At 44.0% G+C, this 23,410-nt stretch overlaps 1 protein-coding gene across 3 annotated transcripts in view; it reads right to left on the bottom strand.

Annotated features, from left to right (window-relative positions):
- The window catches only part of aldh1a3 (aldehyde dehydrogenase 1 family, member A3), a 153,080-nt gene that overhangs the window by 99,033 nt on the left and 30,637 nt on the right, over nt 1-23,410 (bottom strand). For all 3 annotated transcript variants that reach the window (XM_048563154.2, XM_048563155.2, XM_048563153.2), the window contains exon 2: nt 21,798-21,902. In XM_048563154.2, coding sequence (XP_048419111.1) covers nt 21,798-21,902 — 105 coding nt within the window. The remainder of the gene's footprint in view (nt 1-21,797; nt 21,903-23,410) is intronic.

Genomic DNA, 23,410 nt, shown 5'->3' on the forward strand with positions numbered 1-23,410 from the left:
TGGGGACAGGACACTGGCCTTTGTGGACTAATTTCAGTGGCAATGAGATTAAGGCACATTTCTGAAGAAATTTGGTCATAACAGTCGTCTTTGAGTTGGGAGAAGCATTTCTGGCATCATGCTGTTATTTGGGAAGCTTGAGCTATTTGATTCTGCTTTCGAAGACTGGGCCCAATGTGTGAAAAGAATGCATTATTGTTTCCAGAAAAATGACATTAGGGAGATGAATAGCAATGAATAATTCTGACAGCTTGTGGACCTGCAGCATTTTTTGTTATTAAGTGCTTGGCGTTTACTGAGGCACCAGATACTAAAATCTTTAAGAGTTCAAAGAATATTACAACATCAAGCCACCTCTAATTCTGACATGCCATCATTATTGCTGAGCAATTTGAGAATCAGGGGAATCTGTATTGGCAAGGTTGACTAGGTTAAAATGACTGGCTGTGACACGTGACTTTGTTTTAACCCTTAATGAGATGTTGAGAGACTGTTTGGGATATATTCACAGTTCTTTAAACTTCGCAGAATTCCATCCCTTTCAAACCTGAAGACTGAGCAGCTCCTGAAACTGTTCTCGATTGGACAATACAGTTTGTCACTGTCTCACTGCCTGTACTCTCTGATCAAACACTGCAACACAGCAAAGATCTAATCCCAATCATTTTACCTATGGATATTCCCTTGAGTGTGTTTTCTCTCTCAACTGTTCAATTTCATTTTCTGGGGTTACCCACAACCCAAACACCTAACAAAACTTGTATCAGTGATAATGGGAACTGCAGATGCTGGAGAATCCAAGATAATGAAGTGTGAAGCTGGATGAGCACAGTAGGCCAAGCAGCATCTCAGGAGCACAAAAGCTGATGTTTCGGGCCTAGACCCTTCATCAGAGAGCACCCTCTCTGATGAAGGGTCTAGGCCCGAAACGTCAGCTTTTGTGCTCCTGAGATGCTGCTTGGCCTGCTGTGTTCATCCATCTTCACACTTTATTACCTAACAAAACTTCTTGCTTTTAATGCTCCTTTGTGTAGAGCTCCAGCGCATGAACTCCTAGAACAATATTAATCTTTGGTATCCAATGTAGTGATAGTGAAGTACAGGAGAAAGAGATTTCCATTGTTAATTCTGATTAAGCAGTTTGGTCATTCCTTGAGGAATGTTGCATGATTAGCTGCGTAGAAGTTGGCTAATAATTTATATCCCTGCTCTGAAGCTGTCTTTTCAGAAATTGTACCCTCCTATCATCTGCCGTAAATCCACAATAGCAAAAGATATGGAAATAGAATTAGGCATTCAGTTTATCAAATCCACTCCACAATTTGATCATGGCTGAGGCTCCATGAGGAGGCAGCAGCGCAGTGATATTATCACTGGACTATCCAGAGACTCAGAAAATGTCCTGGGAACCTGGGTTTGAATCCTACCATGGCAGCTGGTGGAATTTGGAATCATTAAAAATCTGGAATTAAGTGATTGTTAGAAAAATTCACCGGGTTCATTAAAGTCCTTTATAATCATAGAATCACTACTGTATGGAAAGAGGTCATTCAGTCCATCAGGTCTGCACTGACCCTCCAAGAAGAATCCAACCCACGCACAGTTTTCTATCCTATCCCCATATCCCACATTTGTCACGACTAATCTACCTAGCCTGCATATCCCTGGACACAATGGGTAATTTAGCATGGCCAATCCACCTCGCATGCACATCTTTAGACTTTGAGGGGAAACCAGAGCACCCAAAGGAAACCCACGCAGACACAGGGAGAACGTGCAAACTCCACACAGGCAGTCGCCCAAGGGTGGAATCGAACCTCATTACCTGGTGCTGTGTGGCAGCACTGAGCCACTGTACTATCCTATGGGAAGGAAGCTGTCATCCTTACCTGTTCTGGATTACGTGTGACTCCAGACCCACAGCAATGTGATTACTTTTAAGTGCCCTCTGGGATGGGCAATAAATGCTGGCATAGCCAGCAACACCCTCAAGCCCATGAATTATAATAAAAATAGACATGTTCCCCCATTCCATTTTGTGGCATTCTCTCCATAACTTGTTGTCCCTTTACTCATCAAGAATGTATTTCTCTCTTAAATGGACTCGATTATTTAGCCCCCATAGCCTTCTGTGGAAATGAGCTCCCTAAGTGTACCATCCTCTGGCTGAAGAAATTTCTCTTCATCTCCGTTCTAAAGGGTTGTCAATTCACCATGAGGCTGTTCCTTCTAGTCTCTCCTACTGCTGGAGACATCTTCTCAACATCCACTCTATTCAGGTCTTTCACTATTCTGTAAGTTTTTCAATGAGATATCCCAGGATCCTTTGAAACTCCATCAAGTACAGGCCTAGAGTCCTCAGCCACTCCTCATATGACAAGCCCTTTGCCTCCAGGATCATTCTTATAAATCTCTTTTAGACCACCTTTAAGGTCAGAATATGTTTCCTTAGATATGGGTCCCAAAACTTATTTTTAATATTCTCTCCTGGGATGTGGGTCATGCTGGCTGGACCAGCATATATTGCCCCTTGCCAGTTGCCCCTTGAGAAGGTGGTGTTAAGCTGCTTTCTCAAGCCATTGCAGTCCACATGCTGTAGATTGACCAACAGTTAAGGAGGGATTTTCTGCTGACAATATTCCAAATGCTGTCTGAACAGACTCAGCTGTACATCCCTGCTCTTGTATTCTAGACCTCTTGAAATGAGGTTACATTTACCTTGCTAATTGCTAACTGAACCTTCTTGTTAATGTTAAGAGAATCTTGAACTGGGGCTCCTCAGTTTTCCGAAGGCTTTACCCATCTAGAAAATATGCCTCTGTTCTGGCCACCTGATCTTTCCCAACATTGTATTCCATCTGTCCCTTCTTTGCCCACTCTCCTAGTGTGTTCACATTCTTTTGTAGTTCCCGTCTCCTCAACATTACCTGTCCCTCCATCTATCTTTGTGTCATCTGCAAACTTAGCAACAATGCCCTCAGATTCTTCATCCAGACCATTAATGTATAATGTGAATAGGACTGGTCCCAACACAGATTCCTGCAGAACTCCACTAGTCATTGGCTACCATCCTGAAAAAGACTCCTTTATCCCCACTCTCTGCCTTCTGTCAGTTAGCCAATGCTGCATCCATGCATACAAGCTCCTTGACCCAAACACCATAGGCACTTATTCAGCAGTTTCCTGTGTGGTGCCTTGTCAAAGGTCTTCTGGAAATCCAAATAGATCATGTTTACTAGTTGTCCTTTGTCCAACTTGAATTTGTCCAGTGTGATCTCCTCTTGACAAAACTGTCCTGATTCAGCCCTATTTTACCATGCACTACAAAGTACTCTGTAATCTCAGCCTTAATAATGGATTCTGAAATCCTACCAATGACCAAGTCAGGATAACTGTTCGACGGTTTGCTGTCTTCTGCCTCTCTCTCTTCTTAAACAGAACAATAATTATTTTCTAGTCCTCCGGGACCCTCCCTGATTCCAGTGACTCATCAAAGATTGCCAACAATGCCTTCACACTGTCCTTAGCTATCTCCTACAGAACCCTGGGGTGTAGTCCATCCAGTCCAGGTGATTTATCCACATTTAGCCTTCTCAGCTTCCCCAGCACCTTCTCCCAAATGACAGTCACTACACTCACCTCTGCTCCCTGGCTTTCTTGAAGTCTAGTATATTGCTGGTGTCTTCCACCATGAACACTGATGCAAAGTATCTATTCAGTTCCTCTGCCATTTCTTTGTTCATCATTACTTCTTCTTCCAGTGGTTCAATGTTTACTTTTGCCTCTCTCTTATCTGTCAAATATTTCAAAAGTGTTTTGTAATCTTATTTTATATTACTATCTGGTTTACACTCATAGTTAATCTTTCCCCTCACTCATTGCTTTTACTTGTCCTCTGCTGGTTTTTAAATGCTTCCCATTCCTCAGGCTTCCCACTAATCTTCACCTCATTGCGTGTTCTTTCATTTGTTCTACTGTTGTCCCTGACTTGTTTTGTTGGGCATAGTTTCCTCATCTTCCTCTTAGTACGTTTCTTCTTCCTTGGGATGAATTTCTGATGTGCCTCCCAAATTACCCCCAGAAATTCCTGCCATTGCTGCTCCACCACCTTCCCTGCCAGGCTCCCCTTCAAAACAGCTCTGGCCAGCTCTTTCCTCATGTCTTTGCAGTTACCTTTGCTCAATTATAATACCATTACATCAATCTTCTCCCTCTCAAACTGCAGGGTGAATTCTATCATAACATGGTCACGGCCCTGAAGGGTTCCTTCACTTTCAGCTCCCTAATCAAATCTTCCTCATTACATATCAGAATTACAAACCCAGAACTGCCTGTTCCCCAATAGACTCTACCATTAGCTGCTCTAAAAATCATCTTATATACATTCCACAAATTCTTTTTCTTGGGATCTGCGACCAACTCTATTTTCCCAGTCCAACTGCATATTGAAATCCCCTGTGATTATTGTAATATTGCTTTTCTTAGATATCTTTTCTATCTCATGATTTATTTTCTGCCCCACATCCTGACCACTGCTAGGAGGCCTGTATGCAACCCCCATCTGGGTCTTTTTAACTTTTCCAGTTCCTCAACTTTATCCACACAGATTCTGATGCTGTACAGCTTAGCATTATCGGTTTAATTGTATTCCTTACTAACAAGGTAACCTCACCCCCTCTGCCCATCTGCCTGTCCTTTCGATATGACATGTGTCCTTGGATGTATTATTTCCAGCACTGATCTGCTGCAGCAATGCCTCTTTGATACCCACAACATCATACTTGCCAATTTCAATCTGCACTACAACTTCATTTATCTTGTTTCATGTATAAGTGTCTATATTAGTACAACACCCTCAGTCCTACATTGGCCATGCCCATTCTCATAGTCGTCCCCTTATCTACTGTGCCTGAAATTGGATTCCCAAACTCTCTGTCCTATTACTTATTTTGGAAATTGTAATAAACTCTCTGGAGCCCCCGCCCCTCAACCCCCGCCGAACTAGTTTAAAGTCCTCATGACCTCAATTTACCTCAGTTTGCACCATCAGTTTGCCCACCTTATTCCGAATGCTTCATGCATTAAGGTACACAACCTTTAAGTTTGTTCTATTATTGAGAGTGTCCACACTTGCATAATTATTTCGCGCAATATAACATTCACACAGTCTGAGCCTTCCTTTTGCCATCAAGCATTGTACATTTCAATAGAAACACCAATATCAACAATCAGCATCATGTCCTCAAAGTGGTGGATCCATTGATCTTCATGAAACTCCTTTCAGATTGATCCTAACATTTGAAGAATAAACTCTTTACATCATAGTTTACCTCTGTGGAATGTGAAGGGAGAATATCAAGAATGACATATCACTCCTGTATTGTTTTTATAGTTTGTTAATGATTGTGTTGGTATGTTCAAAGAATGAGGGTAAGGCCTCCTATGATGCAAGATTGTGTGTTCAGGACGTAGTGTCAGGGCTGTGGGTGGGAAATGGAAATCATTTGGCAGCAAAGATGACGCAAGGAAATGGTGCATCAGTCTTGTCCACAGGAGCATGCATTTGAATGAAATGCCCCTAAGCATTCATCAACCGGCAACAACAATTTGAAATTCCGATCTCGTTTTAAACTACAGTAACAAATGTGAAACACAAGATCAAATGCAATATCATTGAATAATCAGCCCTTGGCTGCTTATAAACACATTTGTTTTGCGGCTTGGTGCTGCTGGAAGCATTTCAATATTTTGTCACGTGGAATAAACTTTGGCTAGCTGAAGAGAGGGACCGTATTTCATAAATTCTGGGAACTCCTTTCCGTCCTGAGATATCCACACTCAAGGGCTTAATTCAGTTTCAGTTTGTGACATTGATTGAAACTGGGTGTCAAAAACTGCATGTGTTTTAAGCTGTACATTCAGGAACTCGATCAACCAGTTTTTCTGCAACAGAGACAGTGATCAATGATATTTCTTAACAATTATATTTCTTTAATTATTATTTCGAGTTTCGTAGTGTCCCTTCCAGTTTTTACTGAAGTCATGCAGATTAAAATCAAAGCCAGTAATGTGCTGAATTAGGAGCAGTGAAGTAAATAAATGCATCCAGGCAATCTACAACAATGAGATCTTGACTGGAAACTGAATCTCAGTCTGCCTACTTTAAGGGTATACTCTGCAGACAGTGTAAATGAGGACCTCTGATAGGAATTGGGCTGTAGTGAGCAGGATAGGGGTGTGGCACATCACAAATCAGCATTCCTCAGTTATTCCTGTTGGAGAACAACTGTTTCAAACCTATGGAGGTAGAAAAACTGGCAGCCTTAGGTCATCCCTTGAACTCCAAATCCCCTCTTTTATTTTATAGGGCCTACTCTGCTAACTTTACATTCTCTACCCTTCCCCCTATGCCAGAGTCCTCATGAATACTTCCACCTCCCACTGCTGTCCTGGCACTGTTGATGATTGAATGTCTGATGTATCCTTGAGATGACATTTCTCAGCTGCTTGTGGAGGTGTAACAAGGCAATGGGAACGAGGCCTAATTTGGGGCATGTCTCCTTGACTGTGGATGGGCTCGAACACATTTCTGCCCCAGAGACTGCTCACCTTCATTCAAGGATGATTCATTTGAAATTCTGGATAACATTGAATGATTTTTATGTTTTCTTTTAATCTTGGTGTTTGAAATCTAGTAGTTAATTCAAATTATTGAGAAATTTGAATCTAGCATGAGTTATCAAAATTTGGCTGCATCAGATATTTTTAGGTTAATTAATATGTCACATTTAAAATAAAGTGAGATGCAGATCAAATCATTGCAGCTCCATTCCTGTGAACAAACTTAAAACTAGACATGGCCCAAATCTTTTCTTATCTCTGGATTGTTGTTGATGGGGTAAAGTCGGGAGAAAAATATCGGTATGCCCACGGAAGTACTGATACACAGACATATGCCGATATTGTTCAGGAAGTTTAAATGTCTACTGGGCAGATTTTCATCAGCCTGGATTCTCTATGAAAGCCTCCGACACTGAGCTCAGGGCAGCAAAATACATATCTGTCACTGCTGCTAACATCCTTAGATACTCCATATCTATATGCCTGTATTGGAGGGGTCTACACACAGATACGAGGCAGTTCCATTCTATCACGTTACCACTTTCCTTGGTCTATAGCATCTTTAATTCATCCTTATTCTGGAGTAAGAGTCTTTCACTCTTTTCTACACTGTGATCTTTATTTTGGTGCCCTAGCTCCAAGCATCTTCAGCTGCTTCATCAATGACCTCGTCTCTCTCATTAGGGTAGAGTGGGGATGTTCACCAATGATTACTCAAAGCCCAGTACCATTCACGACTTCTCAATGTCCAAATACAGAAAGATCTGGACAATATCCAGGCTTGGGCTGATGAGCAGCAAGTAACATTCACACCAACATGTGCCAGGCAATGGCCATCTCCATCAAAAAAGCACCTTTTTTTTGGTAGACGTTTTGCATCAAATTTTATTCTCCCTTTAATCTGTGCCCTCTTTCTGACCTTCTGTGGTGTGGAATTGCTCTCCAGTTTGCTGTGCAAAGTGTTGGCCAGCAATTGGTTGGCATTGAACTCCAGAAGTTGTTTAAGCACCTCCCAGTCGCGAACCATTTTAACTCCCCCTCCCATTCCTTAGATGACATGTCCATCCTGGGCCTCCTGCAGTGCCATAATGATGCCACCCGTAGGTTGCAGGAACAGCAACTCATATTCCGCTTGGGAAACCTGCAGCCCAATGGTATCAATGTGGATTTCACCAGCTTCAAAATCTCCCCTCCCACAACTGCATCCCAAAACCAGCCCAGCTCGTCCCCGCCTCCCTAGTCTGTTCTTCCTCTCACCCATCCCCTCCTCCCACCGCAGGCTGCACCTCCATTTCCTACCTACTAACCTCATCCCGCCCCCTTGACCTGTCCGTTCTCCCTGGACTGACCTCCCCCCCCCCCCCACCCCCACCCCCCGCCCCGCCACCTCCCCACCTATTCTCTCCTCTCCACCTATCTTCTCATCTATCCATTTTCAGTCCGCCTCCCCCTCTCTCCCTATTTATTTCAGAATCCTCACCCCATCCCCCTCTCTGACGAAGGGTCGAGGCCCAAAATGTCAGCTTTTGTGCTCCTGAGATGCTGCTTGGCCTGCTGTATTCATCCAGCTCCACACTTTGTTATCTCCCTTAGCCAAGCTGTTCCAGTACAGATACAACACTGATACCTACCTGACAATGACGAAAATTGCCCAAGTATGTCCTGTGCACAAAAAGCAGAACAAAGCCAACCTGGCCAATTAATGCCCTAACAGTCTCCTCTCGATCATACAGTAAAGTGCTATCAAGCAGCACCTGCTCAGTGACGCTCAGTTTGGGTTCCGCCAGGGCCACACAACTCCTGACCTCTTTACAGCCTTGGTTCAAACATGAACAAAAGAGCTGAATTCCAGAGGTGAGGTGAGAGTGACAGCCCTTGATATCAAGGCTGTTTTTGACTGAGTGTGGCATCAAGGTGCCCTAGCAAAACTGGGGTCAATGGATATCAGGGAGCAAACTCTCTGGTGGTTGGAGTCATGCCTGACACATAGGAAGATGACTGTGGTTGTTGGAGATCAATCATCTCAGCTCTAGGACATCTCTGCTGGAAGTTGTCACGATATTGACCTAGGCCCAACCACCTTCAGCTGCTTCATCAGTGACCTTCCCTCCAAGATAAGGTCAGAAGTGGGATGTTTGCAGATGATTGCACAATGTTGAGCACCATTTGCAACTCCTCAGATACTGAAGCAGTCCATGTTCAAATGCAACAAGATCTGGACAATATCCAGGATTGGGTTGACAAGTAGCAGATAACATTTGAGCCGCCCAAATGCCAAGCTATGACCATCACCAATAAAAGACAATCTAACCACTGCTCCTTGACAACAAACAGTCTTACCATCACTGAATCCCCCACTATCAACATTCGGGGGTTATCATTGACCAGAAACTCAACTGTACTCACTACATAAACACAATGGCTACAAGAGCAGGCCACAAGCTGGGAATATTGCAGCAAGTAACTCATCTCCTGACTCCTCAAAGCCTGTCCATCATCTATAAGGCACAAGTCACGAGTGTTACGGAATACTCCCCACTTGCCTGGATGAGTGCAGCCCTAGCAACACCCAAGAACTTTGACACCATCCAGGACAAAGCCCACTTGATTGGCAATACATCCACAAGCAATCACTCCCTTCCCCCACCAATGCTCAGTAGCAGCAGTGTGTACTATCTTCAAGATGTACTGCAGAAGTTCACCAAAGATCTTCAGACAGCACCTTGCAAACTTATGACCACTTCTATCTAGAATGACATGGACAGCAGATATATGGGAACACCACTACCTTCAAGTTCTCACCCTGACCACCTTGACTTGGAAATATAGCACTGTTCCTTCACTGTCACTGGGTCAAAATCCTGGAGCTTTCTCCCACAATGACACTGTGTGCCAACCCATTGTGGGTCAACACGGAGCAGGTGGGCTACAGCATTTCAAGAAGGCAGCTCAGGAGGGCAACTGGGGTCGGGAAATAAATGCTGGCCAACCAGTGAGGTCCACATCCCACAAATAAATAAATGAAACGGCATTCTAGGACCAGGAAGGCAAAATACCATCCTGTGATAACAAAGCGGACAGCTAATGAACACAACAGGCCAAGCAGCATCAGAAGAGCAGGAAAGCTGACGTCTGGACCCTTTTTCAGAAATACTTCTTTAGAAATACCATCCTGCAGTCTTATTTGGTGTAACAGAAACACCTGGCTTTTCCCCTTACAATTGAATCCCCCATTATGATTACATTGCTTCATTTTTTACTCTTCCCCCATGCAGCAGAATCAACATTGGTGAAATTGATTTGTTGCTTTGTCCTGAGAGGCCATTTCCCCTAACAGTATCTAAAGCAGCATTGGTGATGATGGGAACTGCAGATGCTGGAGAATCCAAGATAATGAAATGTGAAGCTGGATGAACGCAGCAGGCCAAGCAGCATCTCAGGAGCACAAAAGCTGACGTTTTGGGCCTAGACCCTTCATCAGAGAGGGGGATGGGGAGAGGGAACTGGAATAAATAGGGAGAGAGGGGGAGGCAGACCAAAGATGGAGAGAAAAGAAGATAGATGGAGAGGAGAGTATAGGTGGGGAGGTAGGGAGGGGATAGGTCAGTCCAGGGAAGACGGACAGGTCAAGGAGGTGGGATGAGGTTAGTAGGTAAGAGAGGGAGGTGCGGCTTGGGGTGGGAGGAAGGGATGGGTGAGAGGAAGAACAGGTTAGGGAGGCAGAGACAGGCTGGACTGGTTTTGGGATGCAATGGGTGGAGCGGAAGAGCTGGGCTGGTTGTGTGTTGCAGTGTGGGGAGGGGACGAACTGGGCTGGTTTTGGGATGCGGTGGGGGAAGGGGAGATTTTGCAGCTGGTGAAGTCCACATTGATACCGTTGGGCTGCAGGGTTCCCAAGCGGAATATGAGTTGCAGAACACCTCTGCTCGGTTCGCAATAAACAACTGCACCTCCACGTCGGAAGCCATTTCCACTCCCCTCCCATTCTTTAGATGACATGTCCATCATGGGCCTCCTGCAGTGCCACAATGATGCCACCCGAAGGTTGCAGGAACAGCAACTTATATTCCGCTTGGGAACTCTGCAGCCCAATGGTATCAATGTGGACTTCACCAGCTTCAAAATCTCCCCTTCCCCCACTGCATCCCAAAACCAGCCCAGTTTATCCCCTCCCCCCACTGCACCACACAACCAGCCCAGCTCTTCCCCTCCACCCACTGCATCCCAAAACCAGTCAAGCCTGTCTCTGCCTCCCTAACCTGTTCTTCCTCTCACCCATCCCTTCCTCCCACCCCAAGCCACACCTCCATCTCCTACCTACTAACCTCATCCCACCTCCTTGACCTGTCTGTCTTTCCTGGACTGACCTATCCCCTCCCTACCTCCCCACCTATACTCTCCTCTCCACCTATCTTCTTTTCTCTCCATCTTCGGTCCGCCTCCCCCTCCGTCCCTATTTATTCCAGAACCCTCACCCAATCCCCCTCTCTGATGAAGGGTCTAGGCCCAAAACGTCAGCTTTTGTGCTCTAAAGCAGCATTCCTGTTTTACAGAGAAATAGCCACAGGAGTTGCCTGCTTGTGCAGCCTTAGCCTGTAGTGTGATCACTTCTCTCTACATACTATCGCCCACATGTGCACGTGACTAGAGTCCCCTATTAATACCATTCGCCTACACTTTGACCTTCCCTGCTGTACAACAGTGGTGGTCATAATGTCAATGTTCTGGCTGCTGTTACTTTCCCCTGAGAGGCCAGCCCACCCCCCCTGCATAACAGTATCCAAAACTGTATACCTGCTTGAGAGGGGAATGGCCACAGGGAACTCCTGCACTGCCTGCCCATGCTTCCTGGTTGTCCTGGTGGTCACCCAACTCTTCTCTGTCTGTGTAGCCCTTCCCTGGTGGTGTGACCAGCTCGCTAAACATGCTATCCATAACATTCTCAGCCGCACAGTTATTCCATAGCAAGCACATCTGCAGTTCCAGCTGTTGCATGCAGTCAATCAATAGCTGCAGCTGAACACATTTCCTGCACACATCGTCAGCGTGGTCACTGGAAGACTCCCTGATTTCTCACATATTGCAGGAGGAGCATTCCATGGAGCTGGGTTCTCCTGCCATTTCAAACCTTATCAATTATAGACAGCAAGCCAGGAACTGATTACACAAACTATTCCATTAATCACTTCAGGTCTTTCACTCCCATTCTCTCGTCCTAACACACTACAACTACAGAAAGTAAGTTTGTTTATTTCAAAATATGCTTTATTCACAAAAAAAACTTTATATACATAATCACTAAAGCATTTGTACAATAGCATACAGAGAAACATACAAACATTGGAATTTGACACTATCCAGCAAAACAAAAGGTATTTTGTACTTGTGCAAGACTACATTTACATATGTATGATATGGGAGAGCATCCAATAACTGAACAAGTTCCTATTTAGCTTCAGCAGAAAGACTAAGGTGTTACCCCACTGAACATTGGTGGCATCTGCCCCAAGCTTTACTGTGTCCCTCAGCACGAAGTCCAGGACCTTGGATGGTGTCAGTCTGCAGCACTTAGTTGAAGTCAACTCCTTGCTCTGGAAAACCAACAAGTTTCAGGCAGACCACACAGCAGTTTTCCCTGAGTTGATGGTCCTCCAAGCGTAGTTGATGTTTGTCTCAGTGTGCATCCTGGGGCACACACCATAGAGCACAGAGCCATACATCATGGGGCTGTTTGGGATGAAGCTCAACAAAAACTGCTGCATCTCCTCTAGACTTCCTTTGCAAAGGCACATTCCAGAAGGAGATGTATGACAGTCTCCGCCCTGTTGCAGCTGCTTTGAGGGCAGCATGCAGTGGTGCACAGGGTCCGGGCATACATGAAGCCTTCAAATATCTTCTCACCACAAGCCAAGCAATGTCTTGGTATTTGTTGGAAAGTTCTGGTGATGAGGCATCCTGCCAAATGACATTAACAGTCTGCTCAGCGAACCATGTGACAGGATCCATCCTCTCTTTTTCCCATAGGGACACTGCGTGCTAACCACTTCCTGATGGATTTATGGTCAAAGGTGTTTTTCTCTGACAATTTCTGCATGAAGGACAGGAGATAAGGAACAGTCCAACTACTTGGAGCATTCCACAGCAATGAGGCCAGTCCCATGCTTCACAACACCGGGGACAGGTGGGACCTCAGTACGTAGTGACACTTGGTGTTTGTGTACCAAGTGTCTATGTACAGCTTGATGCAGGCGCACACAAAGGAGGCTATCAGGGTGAGGACAGTGTTTGCTATGTTCTTGCCCTCTTTATTCAGAGCTTTGTACATGGTGTCCCTGTGGACATGGTCCATCTTTGACATCCACATGAAAAAGAAGATGGCTCAAGTGACTGCTGCAGCACAAATTCTGGGAATGAGCCAGACCAGCTCCACTTACAACAACAGAGAGAGTGCCTCGCATGTGATTAGCAAGTTTTTACCCACAATGGGGAAGGAGCAGTGCTCGAAAAAGCCCAGTTTCTGCCACAACCTGGTGATACACTTCTCCCAAAACTTTGCTCATGCTGTGGCCCCTCCAAACTATATTTTCAGGACCTTCAGCTTATCTGTCCTGGCAGTGAAGAGAATAAAGGGTCTCAAAGAACACAGCCTCGTTCTTGCCTCAACTTACCTTGGATCCCGAGGCCAGTTCAAACTGGTTGCAGTTGCGCATGAGTCAGTGCAATGACAGTGAATCTGAGCAGAGACACCATCCATGTACAGGGAGGGTTCAGCCTCCAGGCCTCTACTACCTGGAACAGCCACCCCTCTCAGAATCACATCCTTCCTGATGATCTCAGCAAAAGGCTCTATACTACACACAAACAAGGCAGGAGAGAGTGGGCAGCCCTGCCTGACTCCGGATCTGATCGGGAAGCTTTCTGATTCCCACCTATTGATTGAGATCGCTCTAATGATGTTGGTGTAGAACAGTTTGATCTAATTGCAGATGCCCTCCCTAAAACCCATTTTGGAGAGAACATCCCACAAGTAGGTGTGCGATATCTTGTCAAAGGCCTTCTCCTGGTCCAAGCTGAGGAGGCAGATGTTCCCAACCCTCTCCTACACAATTGTATCCCTGAGGAGCATGAGGGTCTCAGAGATCATTCTGTCTGATAAAGCATAGGTTTGGTCAGGGTGAATCACTGATCTCACATAAGATCTGACTCGTTTCGTGATGCCCTTAGACAGGATTATGTAGTCTGCATTCAGCACTGAAATTGGTTACTAATTTCTAATTTCTAATTTTATCGTTTCCCCCTTCCAAATGTAGATGAGGATGATGATACCTTTCCTCATAGATTCACATATCCTACCTGCCAAAAACATATTGTCTTATACCTCTGTGTAGAACTGGATGAACACAGCAGAGCAAGCAGCTTCAGAGGAGCAGGAAGGCTGACGTTTCGGGCCTAGGCCCTTCTTCATTTCTGAAGAAGGGTCTAGGCCCAAAACGTCAGCCTTTCTGCTTCTCTGATGCTGCTCGGCCTGCTGGGTTCATCCAGCTCTACACTGTGTTATCTTAGATTCTCCAGCATCTGCAGTTCCTACTGTCTCTGTCTTAGACCTCTATCTGGTCCTGGCCAATTGTCTCACAGAGCTGAATACAACTTGCTGGTAAGCCATCATTTCTGCGAGTTTTATTCCTTTTAAGGGTTTGAAAGCCTTGCTCAGCTCATCCAGAAAGCCCAGCCTCTCCCATGTGCTGTTATCTGAGACTTCCTTGATAGAGAATGGGAATGACTGGGGAGCTGTACTGTCTGTGGGCTTCATTTCATACAGTCTGTAATAAAAGGATTTGCTGATTCTCAGAATGTCGGACTGAGATGACATTACCAAACCATTTTCTTCCTTCAGGCTGCTGAGCACAGAACTCTCCTTATTCACCTTCTGGAAGAAGGAACACAAGCACATCTCATCCTGCAGCATGATGTGGATCCTGGGAGGTTAGCTTGGAGGCTCTGAGGCAAAGACCAAGGCTTGCTGGCTCATTGCCTCCTAGAGATCCTCCATGAAACTGACCCCCATCACCTGCTGCAGGAGTAGGTTCTGCACGCTTTTCTAGAATTTTGAGTTTTCTCCATCTCTCTCTCCTGCCTCCTGAACACCTTTGAGGATAAAGAACCTCTTGTTTTTCCCCTTGGCTGTTTCCCGCAAGTCTGCTGGAGACTCAAAGAGGGGCTTCACAGTTGTCCAACCTATGTAGTCGCTTTTGAGATCCTCAATGTGTTCTGGGGTCAGCAGTTTCACATTCAGCTTCCACATTCCATTGCTGGCACCTTGGTTGTCCTGTAGGTGACAGTCAGCCAGCAGGGGGCCAGTAGTCAGAGAAGAACACCAGCTTGATGTTGGTGGATCTGACCAAGAATGAGTGGGACACAAACAGGAAATCTATTCTGGAGTGGAAAGTTGCAATCAGGTGTATTGACACTGCATTCTGCTTTCAGGGGTTCTGAAGATGTTGGGTAGCTTGGCGCCTTTCACCGTATCCATCAGGAACCTGGTTTGCTGTCGGTCCCCTCTGGATTGTCCATCTGCATCGATGATGAAGTTGAAGTCTCTGGTCACAATGACTGGCCTGGATGTCGCCAACAGCAGTGGGAGATGCTGCAGAATGGCCAACCACTCACTTTGTACCACCAGGCCATATATATTAATTAGTCTTGGGGAGTGTTTCTAAACATGACGCCTGCTTATGAGTAAGTGCCCATGTGCCACCTCCTTAACCTTGGTGATGGTGAAACTGCCTCCTCAGAGCTGAATACCCAGGAATGACTATCATCTCTCCCTGGCTAAATCAAAGGCCCATTGGTTCATAATCTCAATCATTTCCTGTAGCTGCTGAGGTACAGTATCCTGCACTCCTGCAGAAACAGGAGATCTGCTTTGGCATTGGCAAGGGAAGCCAATATGGAAACACATTGTGTAATAGTTTTAAAACTACACATGTTAATACTGGCAATATTAACACCCATCTTGAGAGTTCATAGAATTATCTATAGACCCGATGTCCATTCACCCATGGTCTTGTCACTGGGCCAGTCCCTGGGCAAACTTTTGGACATTCTCTGGACTAAAGTAGCTGTCCTGTTCCTCCCTGCGGGGATTATTCCCACCCAGAGTCATCAGGGTGGGAATGAAGCCAGGAAGATCCAGTTCTGAGTCCAACAGAGGGACTGTCATGATCTGCTTCTCATTTGGAGCATCACTGCGCCCATTTGCCTGGAGCTGTGGTACAGTGGGTACCCCTTGGCTCCTAATGGCCGGAGGTTGGGCTTCACCAATTCTCACTATCCTTTCTACCTGTGACTTCACTTTCAAAGAACTATGAACCTGACCTCCAAGGTCTCTGTTCAGCAACACTCCCCAGGACCTTACAATTAAGTGTATAAGTCATGCCCTGATTGGCTCGACCAAAATGTAGCAACTCACGTTTATCGCGATTAAACTCTATCTGCCATTCCTTGGCCCATTGGCTCATTGGCCTTGCTGGTCAAGGCCCTTTTATAAACTGAGGTAACCTTGTATACCATCAATTTTGGTGTCATCTGCAAACCTACTAACCAAATTCACATCCAAATCATCTATGTGTGACTTAAGAGCATAGAAAAATACAGCACAATACAGGACCTTCAGCCCATGATGTTGCGCTGATCTTTTAGCCGACTCTAAGATCAAAACTAACCTGCATACCCTTCATTTTACAATCATCCATCTGCCTATCCAAGAGATACTTAAATGTCCCTAATGAATTTGAATCTACTACCACTGATAGCAGCGCATTTCATATGCTCCCCACTCTCTGTGTAAAGAACCTACCTCTGATATCTCCCCTGTATCTTCCTCCAATCACCTTAGAATAATGTCCCCTTGTGATAGTCATTTCCATCCTGGGTAAATGTCTCTGTGTACTCACTCTATCTATGCCTCTCACCATCTTGTAAACCTTTATCAAGTCACCTCTCATCCTTCTTTGCTACAATGAAAAAAAGTCATAACTCCCTCAACCTTTCCACATAAGACCTGCCCTCCAGTCCAGGCAGCATGCTGGAAAATCTCCTCTGCACCCTCTCTAAAGTTTCCACATCTTTCCTGTAATGAGGCGACCAGAACTGAACACAAAATGTGGTCTAACCAGGGGTTTATAGAGATGCAGCATAACCTCACGGCTCTTAAACTCAATTCCCCTGTCAATGAAAGCCAACACACCATATGCCTTCTTTACAACTCTCATCAACTTGGGTGGTAACTTTGAGGGACCTTTGGACGTGGACCCCAAGATCCCTCTGTTCCTCCACACTGCCAGGAATCCTGCCATTAGCCCTGCATTCAAATTCAACATTCCAAAATGAATCACTTCACACTTTTCTGGGTTGAATTCCATCTGCCACTTCGTTGCTTCTTTGCTCTGCATCCTGTCACAGTCCTGTTGCAACCTACAACAGCCCTCCACACTATCCACAACTCTACCAACCTTCATGTCATCGACAAACTTACTAACACACCCTTCCACTTCCTCATCCAAGCCATTTATAAAGATCATGAAGAGCAGAGGTCCCTGCAGAACATCACTGGTCACAAAGCCATAGGCTGAATACTTTCCATCTACTATCATCCTCTGTCTTCCATTGGACAGCCAGTTTTGTATCCAGAAAGCCAAATCTCCCTGAATCCCATGCCTCCTTACTTAGTTAATGGTCAATGCCAGTTGCTACCTAAGCAACGTGAATTCTAGATGATGTGCTCAGAAAATGACATTTACTTTGAGAACAACTTAATTTTGATTGTTTTCCATCTGGTTTGGGAAAAAAAAGGCACAGCTAAACAACATGTATTCAGATAGGATGTCATTGTTTCCAACTAAGTGGTGCAATGTTGTGGTCCTTTGCAGTTGTATGCAGGATTTTTCTGCTCTCTGTACTTTTCCACAGCTGTTCAAGTCTCTTCCAGTTTTTCTAGCGTCAAATTAGATCTGGTCTGCAGTATGGTTAGTGGTCACTGCCTTGGCTGATCACAGATATGTATGGCCATATTCTCCTGCCTGACATTTGGAAAGGCTGTTCTAGTGCTTGAGAATGGGACCATACAGCTAAACATTTCATGTGAAAGGGTGGGGATCATAGAAAACAACATGACATCCACACACATTATTGACCCTGAATAGAAGTTTTGAAGGTAATTAAAAGTAGGTTTCCTGGTTCAGTGGCCCCCTGAGCACACAATGAACAGGAAAGTGAATAAAGATGCCTCCTGGTACTTTTTTTGCACATTGAAATTAAAGTGACAGAATTGAGTGGACTCGTGTCTCTTTGCCCAATGATTTCTTATTCGCTCTACTCTCATGAAGCTTCTTCCATTAGTTCATTCCGTTTCGTTCTGATATCTATAACAAATCTTATACCAGTACCAGGGATGTTCCACTGACCTAAGCACCTCCTATATTGTTGGGGACCTGCAACAAAAAGAGGTACTGCTGAGAATATTTGTAACCAGGAATGTACTGGCTGAGATAACAAAATGTGAAGCTGGATGAACACAGCAGGCCAAGCAGCATCTCAGCAGCACAAAAGCTGACGTTTTGGGCCTAGACCCTTCATCAGAGAAGGGTCTAGGCCTGAATCATCAGCTTTTGTGCTCCTGAGATGCTGCTTGGCCTGCTGTGTTCATCCAGCTTCACACTTTGTTATCTTGGATTCTCCAGCATCTGCAGTCCCCATTATCTCTGATGTACTGGCTGAAGCTCTTTTGGAAGAACATACATTTTCAGAGCAGAGCAGAGCAGATGCATGATTTCTGGCTGTGAAGATTCTTTTTGGATGCAAAACCAGAGGAAAACAGAAATTAGAAAGTGATCTTTTAAAAAGGAGTTCATTTACAGGAATGTGGGCATCTCAGGCTAAACCAGAATTTGTAGCTCGTTTCTTCCTTATTCAGAGGACATTTGATAGGTGAGGACAACAGATTTCCTTTGCTGATTTTATTGTCAGTGGTTAACGCAGTCATCGTTAGGTTGGCTTTTTAATTCCAGATTTTTGTTGAATTCAAATTTCACCATCTGTCATGGTGGGATTCAAACGTCCCCAGATCATTAGCATGGGTTTCTGGATTGCTAGTTCAATGGCATTACAACTCCTCCACTGCCTCCCTGTACGGGGTTGTGAAACGGTCAAGGCATGCAAGAGACTATGGCTGAGGATCCTTGTGTATTCAACCACATGATTTACCAACTGGCCTGCTTTCTGACCTCTTGGAAATTCTGCGAACACTTGTGTACCCAGAGTCATACCAGAGCTGGAACATTAACTGTGTTCCTGCCTTCACTGACACTGGCAGACCTGCTGAGTCTCTCCAGCATTCAGATCATCAGCATCCATAGTATATTGCTTTTACTAGCTTTTCCACCCACCCTCTGGCCAAGCTTTTACCCCCAAGTATTTCTTGCCCATGGAGTTAATGATTCCTTGTCCATTAAACCCCCTCAGCTCCCACCCCACTGGTTAGCATGCTTTGTCTCAACTCACCTGCATTGAGGTCTTTGTATCCTAGCTACTCTCACATCCAAGGGTCCCCAACAGTTCTCAAACAGTCTCCCATCCAGCAATTCGATTGTTTCCCATACTGACTGATTCCTGGTCTTATTGTATTGATCACTTATCTGTGTGTACAGATATCCCTTCTCATCTCTCACCTGCATGTCCTCACTCCATCAGTTTGCTGCCTGTGACAGATCTAGTTCGAATGACTCATAAGGACACATTAGCATCCTATAGCCCAAAAATTTGAGAAGCCTACTCCATCGTTGATAGGAAACATAGAGCCTGCAAAAAGCAGTTTATGGTGGGAGTGCTAAGGACTGGGAACCTGAAATGTCTGACCTTTGACAGTATCCCCAGAGTCTCTGAAAATCTCCCGGCATGTTTGCTTGGGCAATTGAGAGATGTTGCTCAGAAATTGATGAATACACCATCTTCAAAGGACAATTCACAGAGCCCAGGGTTGAAATATCTAATTCCTGATCTTACAATACCAAGCCAGATGGCAGACAAAAGATAAGTAGTTCCCTGACAGCTTGGAGTTTTGTTTTCTGGTTTATTAAAGTAGATTGCAACGTCTGATTGTCATTGCCATTGTTTCAGTACACCCATTCATTCAGCAGCATTCTCTGTAGTTTAGTGAATGCAACAACATCAAAATATTGGTGATGACATCAGGTAATACCCCTGTGTCTTCCGGACTTTTGGGCGAACCTTTAAAGCTGCTGTTCAATGGATTCTGATGTTAATTCTGGAAATTTCTGCCAGTTCCATATGAGAAGGGAGGAATCAGAGGCAGAAACTAAGGCAAGATTTTAGGGACCAGCTTTGCCCTGGAAAACTGAAGAAGCTGGAAAAGGAGACAGGTAGATAATGAATCAAACTTCCCAGCCAATACCCAACAGTGCCTCAAAGTGATGTTGGGATTTTCCTTTAAAATGGCTATTTCAAGCTTAAATTTCCTTAAATTTGAAATCTTCAGTTGCCAGGTGAATTCCTGAAAGCCTGTGAGAAACCATCAAATCAATCAGCTCTTGAGTTCAGAGGAAGCCTCCTGTCGAGGTAAGAACGTTTTGATAGAGAAGTTTAAAAGTTGATGCCAAGTTCACAGTCCTAATTAGACACTGTATAAGGTAAGTATGGTTAAATCTTAAGGGTCTATCTTTAAAATGTAAGTCTTCTTTAAATTACTCAGGGCTATGTAAGGTTTAATATGCATTAGAGTATCTCTCCAGTGGGTAAGTTGAACAACATTAGGAATTGGATATGAATGTGTCATCTGGAATCTCTGCTCTACACTGATTTCAAAGTCCAGAAATCCTTTGAGCATTTGAAAGAGCTGAGTAGATGCCTAACTTTACTTGAATGTCCATCAATTGAACCTTTGTAAAAATGAACAGATGTGAGTAAAGCACCATTGCATTGCACTCTGGGGAATTGGGATTTATGCAATGGAATCTCATTAAGAATACTTGACTAAGCTCAAAGCACAACTAAGGAATAAAACTAAGCAAACATTGGTTACACATCTGTGAATGGGTCTGAACTTTATTTGCTTAACAGTTTCATGAGCAGTTGCTAGGATTGAAATATTTTGGAGAGACTTTTAAATGTCAGATTGATAAACACTGAAAAAGAGAGATGATTTTGAAGAAAGTTTGCATGTCAGTATTCTTGGCATTTATTTGACATTGTTTTGAAATTGTTCTGAGAAGGAACAATTTTTTCAAGTGAAGTTTGAATGTATGACTACTTACTTATTTACTCGATGAGTATTTCAAGTACTTCTAGGTTTTGATATATGGCTCATGAATTCTGTACATAGTAGGTTCTGGATGAATAGGTTTGGAGGAGGTATTGGGGAATTTGAGGGAGCAAAGGGTGGTAAAGACTGAGGGAAGATGTGAGGTGATGGGTAAGGTCCCAACAATGTTCCTCAGAACTAGACTTACATCCAGTGCATGGAAATGGATAATATAACCTGGTAGCTGAGGTATTTACCCATCTTCAATCCCACCAAGAGCCTGTTACATGAGATGGCAACCTTGAAATCAACCTGCCCCAACTCTTCAGAGGAAAAATAACACAGGCATGTTGGTTGATTCAGAACATAACTTCAGAAATGAGCTAAGTTGTGATTCTCAAGTCTGTCATGAAAATTTGGCCCTAAAATACGTTTAATGCTAATTATGATATTTATAGGAAAGTAGCTCGTTATGTTCAGATTTATCACTAAGATGATTGTTTGTTTCAGAGTTAGGGTATGTGATCAGAAAGTTAAGGTAAAAGGCATGTGGCATTAAAGCAGATTGGGCGTGAGATGGAGAAATATTCAAAGTAGGCAAGTAAGCCTTGATTGGAGCACTGAAGGCAAAGTTAGCATTGGGAAACACTTCATGCAGCTGTCAAAGGAAACAGACTGTGAGCTAAGATACTCATGACTTTCCTGCATAAGTAACAGAAATGATGGGTTGGTTGACTGGTGAGAGAACATAAGAAGACAGCATTTGATGTTATTTTTCTTACAGCCTGAAAGTTAATAGCAAAACTAATAATCAGTCAAATCTTGTTTGGTATTAAAAACAAATAGCATTGCAAAGACTGACCTTATCACCTTCTTCCACATCACAGATCCTCTCCCCAGATGCTGGGTTGAAGATAGCAAACTTTTTTCTGCCCACAGATTCGTGCCATTCATTGTTGATGAAGATCTATCAGAAAGAACAAGCGGAGATGAAATCAAAACCCAGTTATAATATTGGTTAGAGAAAGATGTTCATGTTTAAAGTTTTTGAGAAGATTTGTAGATTGGGTTGTGGATAAGTTTGTAGACTTGTTTGCCAAGCGAGTGTGTTTTTTTGTCACTCTGCTAGGTAACATCATCAGTGTGCCTCTGGCGCAGCGTTGGTGATCTGCCCCACTTGTTATTTATATGCTTTGGTTTGCTGCAATGGATGGCATCTCTTCTGTTTCTGTTTTTCAGTGGTTTGTATATCGAGTCCAGTTCAACGTGTTTGTTGATGGAGCTCCGGTTGGAATACCAGGCCTCCAGGAATTCCCTGGCATCCTCTAGCCAATTCTCATTGGTCTCAATGCGCATGGACAAAGAAGAACACAAATTCGACTGGGATAACACATTCATAATGGCACAGCCAAACAGAGATATGGCAGGGAATTGCTGGAGGCCTGGCATTCCAACCGGAGCTCCATCAACAAATACATTGAACTGGTACGAATATGCTAACCACTGAAAAACAGAACCGGAAGTAATACTAACTGCCCCAGCAAACCGAGGCAAAAAAAACCAAGCAGGACAGAACACAACACTTCATCGGACGTGCACTGATGATGCCACCTAGCAGGGTGACGAAATGTCCACAATCAAACACACTGGCTCAGCGAGCAAGTCTACAACCTCAGAGGTTCATGTTGTTGTTATGTACATTTTAGAATAATACTGAGTGAGTCAAGGTTCAGTGTGGTCAGGAGCAACACATGGCAGCTGAGGTATGAACTCAATAGTTCATTAGCATTGCAAGAGATGTGTTCTTGTATATTGTTCAAACTCACCCTTATCTCATTTATTTATTCCCATAGTGTCACTATTTAAGAAAAGGTACCTGACCTCTGCATTCCATTGTTTCAAAATTCTGGGACATTTAACTCTTGCAATGCCATAGTTGAGGAGTCATCACAGCACACAAAAAATTCATTCCTATGCAGAGTTATCAAATCAATACAATTTCGCTGCTATTCTATGGCTTTGTAATTTTTATCTCCCTCAAGTGCCCATCTAATTTATTTTTGAAATAATTGATCATCTCCACTTCCACCAGCTCATGGGCAGTGAATTTCTGGTCATTTATCATTCATTTTAAAAAAATCTTTCCTCCATTCCTCTGTAAATCATGCTCAAAGCCTTAAATCTGTATCCTTGTATAAATAGCTAGTAATGTCATGACCACAGATCATTACTGTGGATCACATAAGTTTGTATCAAATTTTAAAGACCAACTTATGATTTTTAAAGGGGACTGATTTGGTAAAAATGACTGCAGATGTAAATCCAAAGGTAGTTTGGAGATGAACACCAGAATGTCACTCCCGTGAGTGTCAAAGAAGCTCCAAATGGAAATAAAAAAGCACTACAAACTGAAACTAATTAGACTCTGCATCTTTTGGGAGAAAACACAGCAGTCTTGGTAAGAGACATGTTTTG

Source organism: Stegostoma tigrinum, chromosome 33 (genome assembly GCF_030684315.1).
Source record: "Stegostoma tigrinum isolate sSteTig4 chromosome 33, sSteTig4.hap1, whole genome shotgun sequence".
In the NCBI taxonomy this organism is placed as follows: domain Eukaryota; kingdom Metazoa; phylum Chordata; class Chondrichthyes; order Orectolobiformes; family Stegostomatidae; genus Stegostoma; species Stegostoma tigrinum.